Source organism: Catharus ustulatus, chromosome 3 (assembly GCF_009819885.2).
Source record: "Catharus ustulatus isolate bCatUst1 chromosome 3, bCatUst1.pri.v2, whole genome shotgun sequence".
Taxonomy (NCBI): Eukaryota; Metazoa; Chordata; class Aves; order Passeriformes; family Turdidae; genus Catharus; species Catharus ustulatus.
Window position 1 is genome coordinate 27,192,180 of NC_046223.1, and position 9,616 is coordinate 27,201,795.

Consider the following 9,616-nt stretch of genomic DNA (forward strand, 5'->3'; position numbering starts at 1 on the left):
TTAATGAGTTTGATTTGGGCTCAAATATAAATATAATTTGCAAATATTAGTACATTTTTGTTGAAAATAACTGTGTATATGCGGGCTGATTGAATCTCCTGTCAAATTACTTTTTAAGTCATACACTGGTGAAATACAATAGCCATAGCACTAAGTGTATCATAACAGTAACTTTCCAACACACTTACTGCTTGCTTTACATTATTAATCTGTATTTCCATTTCCTTATATTTTAGTTTGAGATAGCCTTTTAGGTTTAGACTCTTTTTACCTGATAACTAATAGCACATTGAAAAGGTATCATTAACAGGCTGTGGAAGCTGAACCTTGCAGAAACACTAAATATAGTTAAGGGTATTCAGAGCACTCCCTTCTATGATGGCCTCTCTCAATTTCTCTTAACCACAGGTATCTTAATTCTCTTGATTCAAATAACAGCTTTGTTAAACAGAACTTTCACCTCATGCCTTCAGTGTTAATAGGTAAACTATGTGTGTGTGTGTAAATCCACATATATATATATAATTGCTTGTCAGCACTCTGTTCTTTGTGTATTTAGATATATGAGCTAGTGGACAAACTGTAAGACACTTGACTATTTTATTAACGAGATTAGGTGTTTGATTGGACTAAGCACCAGGGTAGGTTTCAAGTGTATTGGTTTGATTTCATCATTCTGCCACTGGCCACCTACATGGCTTTGGGCAGGCATTTCAATTCCTCTTCTGAAATTTACACTGAGAAGGAACTGAAGTGAGAGCTGTGGGTGGAGAAAGGTCTGTAATATCTGAGAACTGATAATTGTTCACATATTGCCCCATTTTGAAGTAGTAACTAAAGAGCATTTCTCTTTGCAGCCTCTAGCAACAGCCTCAGTTGAGAAGTCCTTCATATGGTTTGCTGTCCATGAAGATGGCATAAGCATCCTAGATTACAGCTCCATGGTAAGTGAAATGGCTCTTTTAAATTTGGTCAAGATAGATTTTAGTACTAATTATATGGACAGATTCACCACCATGCTATATAAAGATGGCATTAGCTTTCCATGCTAAGTTATCTAGTCCTCTTAAAGCAAAAATTCATTCCTTTTAAAATGCTTTAATGTTGTCATCATTACAGCAGCACTAATAATAGAAGTAAGTAATTAATTCTTTGCACAGAATTTATTTTTGTTTATCAGATACAGTTTTTATATCATTTAATGAAATGTCAATGTTTTAATCATTCAGATGTCAGGAAATCCATAGTTATTGTAATGTTATTACAATAACATTAATTTTCTTTTCCTGGAGACTTAATTTTCCAGTATTATTCATAATACATACACTCTGCAAAGAGCAGTTACTTTAAAAGATTGTTATTTTCATTGTATTATTTTTGTTTAATAGTAGGTAATATAACCCAGTGTTATTTAATTATGTCATTTTAGGCTCAGATTTGTCTTTGATTTGCAATACAAGTTTTCACAGAAAACGACTCATAATCAGTGTAAAAAGCAATGCCTGAGAAGATCCCTGCTTTCATTTATATCCTGCAAAGAAAAAGAATGGCATGCTGCTATTAGCAAGTGCTAATATTGAATATCAGAAAATTAAAATCTCAGCTTTATAATTGTGCTGATATGGGCCTTTTCATTACATTTCTTTGCAGTTAAAGAAATAATAAAACAAAGAGCATGAGGAGAGCAAACAGCAGCTCTCAGGGAACAAGCAAAATGTGCTTGTATCTGACTGCAGAGAGCTCTACAAACACTGCTCCTGGAGCTATGGCATTTCTGTGGGGCATTGCCAGGTTAAGTACTGGCAGGCCTTACTTGACATTCAAGGAATGCTGAGCTTCCAGGGAACATTGGGATTTTCTGTAGGAAGTATCAAGAATATCAGAAATTATGTTGCAAGGCGTAGAAATAATATTATTTCAAAATTGGGGCAAAAAGAGGTTTACTAAGGAAGGACACTAAGTCAGTTATTGTAAAAATATTGTCTGATGATTAATTTTAAATGCAAACATCTGCACCAAACTAATATGAGGTGTAACAATTAATTAAATGCTGATCTTATCTCGAAGGCCACTATTGTGGTGTTAAACACTGAACAGAAAGAATCAAGGGATGAAAAGCTGAGGAGCCTTAAAGAGCATTTATGTTTCATCAGAGATGTGAAAGAAAGAACAGAATTTAATTAGTGTGTTTGCAAAACCCATCACTGCACAAAAAGAATACCTGGAGTTAAATTCCTTCAGATGTCTCATACTCTGCCATTTAATTTATTTAGACACTGCTTCAATTTCAAATGGAATTAGTAAGATTAACTTCTCTAAAAGTCAGTCAAGATTTGGGTAAACGGAATTACACACTTGAGTTGAAATCTTCTTATATCTTTTATCTAATTAATTTGGAATAGAAACAGAGGTCAAACTTAGAGTTATCATCTACAATGAAAATTCCTCATCATGAAGGTCTAAATGAAGCTATCCCAAAATTCACAGTTAATTTCAAGATTTACAAGAGGCTACCTCCACTGAAAAATATATGTGTAATTACGTTTTTAAAAGAAGAATTTGTCATAATCTGTTTTTCCTTCATTGTCCTGCCTAATAGCTTTATGTTTTGTTCTGGGGATTTTCTTTTTTCAGCGATTGACAGTTACATACACATATAAGAGCCTGATGACTTTCGGAGGGTATCAAGATGATTTTATGCTGGTTGTCAACAATGCTCAGACAAAGGACAAATCAACTGAAAAACACCTTTTTGCCATGACAAAACCAAAGGTTGGTATTTTAGCTGAAACAGTTTCCAACCCTCTGCTTTTGTGCTCTCTCTAGTGGGTAATCCCTAACACATGTGAAAGATGAAACACCTTTTTCAATCCCAGCCCTCTCAGATTACTGACTTCTGCCAGATGATTTTAGAGAGCAAATAATGAGTAATGTTAAGGCTAACTGTGAACTGATGTGTTCCTGTTCTTTTCATGTCCCTGTCTATACCATTCCAGATTTTTCATAGAAAGACAAAGAAGCTGATAAGGACAGAAGCTACACGCAGTACCTAAAATTTAGTCTGTTTGCCTAATCAGCACCAGAGATAATTTTTTAAAAGTACATTTGGGATTTACAGTGAAATTATAGAACACTTTTGAAATATCAGCCACTTCTTAAAAATCCTAGGACATTTTTCCTTCTGGTGAAAAAGAATTTAAAAAAAAAAAATATAAATCCTGCTTTTTAAGTCTAGATTCTCCCCTTCCCTGGTAAGTCTGACTATATTTAAAAAAAAAACCAACACAAAACAAAAACCCACAAAGGTTTTGCTGTTAATTTGAACACATTTATGAAATAATACAAAATTCCACATAGAAATTTGGTTCAAAATAATGATTCTTCATACAAATAAGCATAGTAAAATACACACGTTGAAGTTTCCCTCAGATTATGCCCTTACAGAATGACAGAATGGTTTGGGTTGGAAAGGACCTTAAAATCACCTAGCTCTGATCCCCCTAACTCTGACCCCTGGGGTTCCTCAGAGCCCCATCCAAGCTGACCTTGAACACTTGCAGGGATGGGGCATGCACAGCTTCTCTGGGCAAACTGTTGTGTCTCAACAAGGTTCATATGGGTCACAAAGAGAAAATATTATAAAAACCTCCCTGAAGTCTTTATTCCCTTCATCTACCCTGTATTTTGAGTTCTCTGAGCACTAGATATTTTCTGGCAAAACTTCTCAGAGCATCACCTTTTGGGTTTCAACATCTCTCTCAAAATTAAAGAAGTCATCTGTGAATCATTTAAGACTGTGGAAGACAAAGTATCTTTGATACATCCTGATGGGAATAACATTACATTAATTGCAAGGAGTAGTAAAAAAAGCTTTATTAGTTATCTCCTCTCCCCCCATCATTAATTTGTTAAAGTACAAGTACTTATCCAGTTGATGGTGATTGTCACTTGCTAAAAAGTTAGCTATTTTTTCAGCAGTCAAAACACATCACTGTATTTTTGAAAGAGTTTTGTATGTTCCTGTTATAGATTCTTGAGATCACTCTACTGATTGCCAGCTACATTAACAACTTCCATCAGCTGAAAGGAGCTGCTCATCACCTCTCTGCTCCAGCATTACTGGCTTCTCAGAGTGGACAGAAACTCAAGGAAATGGGGAGCCAGCCACTTCTTGCAATCAACAGACCAACTAAATGTCCCACTTTGTTATGAAAGGATTATGTTTCATGATAATGCATCCTTGTTAGAGGGTTTCTACCTGGACTGAAAACCTTCTGATGTACAAGATGTAAAGCATAAGCAGCTCCATAAACAAAAGGAAGGTGGACAGGTTTACATTCATTCAGTTGCATATAACAGGAGTAGCTCTTTTATTAAAGCTCTGGCCTGAATTGGAAAGATGATGAGTCAGTTTAAGGGTTATGATTTACTGGGGGTTGCTTGTGCCTACAGCTCAGAAAAAAAATACATCCGTTTATAATGATGGAGAAAGGTGTTATTGGAAACAACTGTATAGATTTTATAGTTTTACAGATATATACTCAGGGACCAAACTGTCTTCAACTCTTCATCTCTATTTTTCAAAATTAGACCAGTTGTATAAGTTTCATTTCGAAAAGGAAATTTTGTTTAGAAAAGCAGTCAAATACAAAATACTTTCCACTTCCAGCACCATCCTTATTTGCAATACAAGTATCATGGGACTAAAAGGAACAAATTGTGTATAATTGTTTCTTCTTTGAAAAAAAACAAACACATGAGCACATCATGTAACTATTACAAATTTAAAGAGTGTTCTCATGATACACTCTAGCCTTTGTTATACAGCTGTTTTACTTGGCAAATCTTCAGCCTTGGTCTGGTAAATTTCTAAATAAACCTTCTCTACTCCAGCCTTTTGAAAAAAATCTAAATTGGATAGGTACTTTATTTAGTACAATTTTGTTAAACAAGACCCTGTACCTAATTTCTCCTTTAATCCAGAATAATAATATACTACAGATGGCATGAATGACTCACAATTCAGAACACAAGAACAACACAGAAAACAATTTACTGAAATGTTGTGAGTAAACTTGGAGACCTAAAATCTGTGTACAATATGTATAATGTGTATAAATTGAGTCAGAATAATATTTACTTCTTGTTTTTAATTTGTATCTATATATTTCATATTATAATACTAATATAATGTTCTTGCACACTAAAGACATGCTGCATCTACACTACTGGACTACGAGCACTTTCCAGTTGCCTTTTTCAGGTGCAAGCCTCAGTGCTACATAGGTCAAATGTACAGAAATCACGTCCATTGGTTTTCTTCCAGTCCTCTGTTTTTTGTTCCAATGCAAATAAACCACTTCTTCAGGCTCTGAAATGGATCAGTACCATAGTCTAATAGATAATTTAGGTACAACCATGAAGAAGGTACTCAAACAAATCACTGATTCAGGGACATTTTACAGTTTCTATTTCGGCACATGTTAATGATCATGGATCACTAATCCCTTACAGCCAGTCCACATTGGCTTTTGTTTGATTAGTACTTAAAACTGTAGTAATTTCACAATGAAAAATCTCTGGTTTGTGTTCTTTAAATGCTTCAAATGCTCATAATGAGAGAAAAAGTATTTTCAACTTTTTGTCCCCTACTAAAAGTATGGAGTATCCTCCTAAGGAGTTAAAATAGATTGGAAAGGAGATACAGGCCATGAAAAGAACATGGTCTTAAAAAGGGGAAAGGCAGACAGGCAAGCTGGCTTTCTTTAGAAAGCTTTCAAAATCCTGCCACAGCTACTGAAGTCCACAGGACTCAAGCACCATGTGATGAATGGTACCATGGGCCAATGCTTCCTGTTGAAAATTACAACCAAACAAAACAAATACTGTATCCAGATGCTTTCACTTTTGCAAGGTGGAAAGAGCTTCCTGGTAACTTCTACCCTTTGGTGGTGGTTGGGGCACTAGACCTTTCTCTTTCCATGAGGCAGGGCCAGCAGCAGGAGGTTTTACCTCCTGCTACACAGCCAGTCCCCTGCCATCATCCAGGGAAGCATTTTGGCAGCTACAAGAGATCAAGGGCATTTCTTCTTGTGTTGCACCCCATGGGAAGGGATACAGATCCCATGGTGAAATTCATTTAGGAATTAACACCCCTTTGCAATCAGCAGAATAATTAACTTTCAGACTTGAGGTGGCAAGGGTGTTTTCAAATGCAAACATGTTACAGTTAGGTTACAGTATAAAGCTTCTCACATCTGATTAAAAACTTCAATTTACAAACACAAAAGTCTTCTTGTAATCATGAAATTATGATAACCTGAATACTCCAACTAGTAGTATTTCCTAATTGTCCCATTTCAAATGAATGTGGCAGATCACCTTCTGTGATTAGAAGATAAAAAAGTGGAGCATTTTGATAGTGAGCTTGTTCATAAATTGTTTTAAATCTTCATTGAATTTTGAGACAACATGATAAACAATACAAACAGCTGATGTGCACATTTGGAGATTGCAGTAACAACATTACAAACAGTTGTTTTATAAAGCCCTGTGCAGTCTATGAAGCAGAGTTTCCTACCTTTGGGTAGGAAACTCTAGACACTGCTTTGCCTTTTTTTGTTGAGCTCTTGCTGCTGCAGTATGTCCCTACATTACATCATTGTAATCAGAAGCAATTCCTGTATTAGCTCTCTTTTTTTGGCATGACTTTCCAGACTTACTAACTGCTCATTATAGGTCACCATTAATCCCAGTCACGTGACCAGAAATGCTGTGTTATTTTATTACATAAATGCACTGACAGTTACATGACAACAGTGTTAAATAATGGAGCTGCTTCCAGTGTGATTAGCAAGAGTGACTGAGGTTTCTGTAGTGACAGTAACCTCAGCAGACACTTCCCTTCAAGGTGACAGGGTCAGCAAGTGGAGTCTCTTTCACATGCAAGCACACTTCCAAACATAGCTCTCCATATCTCAGGGCCTTGCTCCATGGTAATCAAGCTCCAGAGCTACTTAGAGTACCACACAATGCAAGACAGCAAGCCTGAAAATTTCACAATCCAAGCACATAATCTGTTCTGCCTTCCCCACCAGCCCAAGCCTCACAAGTGATCCACTTCTCAGTCTTAATCTTAAATCATCCATCCAAGAAATTCATACTGTGCTACCTAATACATGACTAAAGCCCAGGTAGGAGCCTGACCTTTCTCACCTCAGCAGTGATGATACTGTGGGAGCTGTCAAATGAACAGCAGCTTCTGGGAGTGTTGCTGGAAAACTTCCCATGCTCAAAGCTTGCAGAACCTAGGTTGCAAAAATATTGGCAGGATGGGATTAATATGTCAGCACATGCAAGGAGACTTCACCTTCTACCATGAACTTCAGAATACCTGTCGAGCTTGCTCTGAGTTAGTGGTCAGAATCAACAATCCATGTAAATGATCAATGAATCTGAGCTTGACAATGACTGAAAAATCACTGGTAAAAGTCTGTATAAACAATGACATTGTTTTGAAAAGATCATTTGGAATGCAATGTAAATTAATATATTACCTGAACTTCACTTTGCCTTGTCAATTTTTGAGCAGCAGTATTGGCAAGAGAACAGCTGATTTCTAGAACAAGCAAGACCCATTTACTCCTCTAGCATGCCAGGCAAAGGAAAAAGCTTTAAGTTTTTAATACAATCCATAAAATTAATGGGTTTTGTTATTTTATATTTAAATTTTGTTCAGATTTTAAATAAAAGCATATATTTCCCTGTGAAAGAAGCTTGGTAGGTATTTGGTGTTGGAGTTCCTTGCTAGACTACCAGTTTTCATCGGTTTTAATGGTTCCTGAAGGAAGAAAATCATTCTTGCATAAAGGAATGCACCACTTAAAGCTTTAGGTAGAGCTTTAACAGTCCATACAGCTTAGAGTAATCCATTAGTTTGAGTTAATTTTAACTAAGATGATAAGTAACTCAGTAATAATGACTTAGGGGGAAAAAAAGTTTTGTGTGTGTGTGTTGTTTTGTTTTGTTTCTTTTACAGTTTATTAGGGCAAAAGAAACTGAGAAAGTTGAAACATAAAATACTGAAAACTCAATTTAAATTCCAGATTGGGTTTACTACCTTTTACTGTGCTCAGATCTGTACTGCAGCATCCTGCAGATTTACCACCTCTGACAGTGAGTAAATCACTGTAAAAATACCTTGCTTTTTATACCCTTGTTGTTGCAGTAATACCTGCACAGGCCATAGTGCCAAGAGCAATTCCTACCAGTTTTGTTCTCTTTGGTAGAGCTATGTCCAGGGATTTTACTACCTCTAGATGCTGATTACAGATCAGCACTGGCTTCATACATATACCAAGATATGAGAAAGGTTCTGTTGAATTGAAAATGATGAAAAAAATACACTTAGACATCAGCATGATCTGCACTGTACAACACTACACAATTAAGTTTCCTTCTGGATTTTAATTAGCAAGACAATGGTTTCCATAGTAGGTCAGCTAATTCCTCGTAATAAAAATACATGGATGTAAAAACATGAAAGTAATTAAAAACAGACAAAAATAGCCATATATAGGCTTCTGGGACTGAAACTGAGTGATTATGCAAGCTAAATTTAGAAAAAAAATCTTATTATAGAATTAACATTACTTAGGGTCAGTGGAAGAATACATCACCCTTCTTTGGGTAAGGAAGAAGGAACAGTTAAAATGGAATCCCAGTTAATCATTATGAATGAGGCTGCTTTCCTGGCTTTGATCAAACAGGTAACTGCATGATTTTAGTTAGGTTTTTCTGTCTCCACTCTCTGAAGATACAGAGCAGCTCCTCAGCTACAGAAGAGAGCTGTAGTTGCTGTCCTGGATTTTGGGTCAGTTCTCTGATGTAGAACACTTCAGACTTACTGGGTTCACCTACATCCTATGCCCCCCTTTCATACTCAGGATCATCCTGCTGTCTTAGTGCCACCTTTAAATCCTATTTTCTGATCCAAGCCCAGAATTTTTGGACTTGATTTTTGATAATCTTATTTTAAATAATCCAACCTCTGTTTGTTACAGTATCTTGTACACCCCTTGTAACTACCAAGTCACAGTGGTCATCTGGTCCAACCTCCCTGCTCAAGCAGGGTCATCCCTGAGCACAGGGCACAGGATTGTGTCCAGGTGGTTCCTGAACACCTCTGGTGAGGGAGACTCCACAGCCTCTCTGGGCAACCTGTTCCAGTGCTTGGTCATTGCACAGTGAAGAAGTTCTTCCTCATGTTCAGGTGGAACTTCTTGTGCATCAGTTTGTGCCCCTGACTGTGTCCTGTCGCTCACCAGCCCCGAGCAGAGCCCGGCTCCATCCTCTGACACCTCCCTTCAGACACGGAGGGACATTGGTGCGGCTCCTCGAGGCTGAGCGGGCCCAGCTCCCTCAGCCTTTCCTCCTCACAGAGATGCCCCAGTCCCTCACCCACCATCGCTGCCCTCCGCTGGACAATAAAATAATTACACGGTAATTTTTGTAAAATAACTACACTTACTGTGTGTTACACAGCAGGTCCCAGGGAGTGGGAACTACTCAGGCCTCGCTTCACTCCCCCCGCTGGTATCAAAGCTCACTGAAGGAC

General features: G+C 37.2%; 1 protein-coding gene across 4 annotated transcripts in view; it reads left to right on the forward strand.

The window, feature by feature from the left end:
- The window catches only part of PLEKHH2 (pleckstrin homology, MyTH4 and FERM domain containing H2), a 55,840-nt gene extending 48,330 nt beyond the window's left edge, over positions 1-7,510 (forward strand). For all 4 annotated transcript variants that reach the window (XM_033054288.1, XM_033054290.1, XM_033054289.1 and 1 more), the window contains 3 exons: positions 858-944; positions 2,635-2,772; positions 4,030-7,510. In XM_033054288.1, the coding sequence (XP_032910179.1) occupies positions 858-944; positions 2,635-2,772; positions 4,030-4,212 (408 nt within the window). In that variant the 3' untranslated portion in view covers positions 4,213-7,510. The remainder of the gene's footprint in view (positions 1-857; positions 945-2,634; positions 2,773-4,029) is intronic.
- Positions 7,511-9,616: the final 2,106 nt, after the last annotated feature.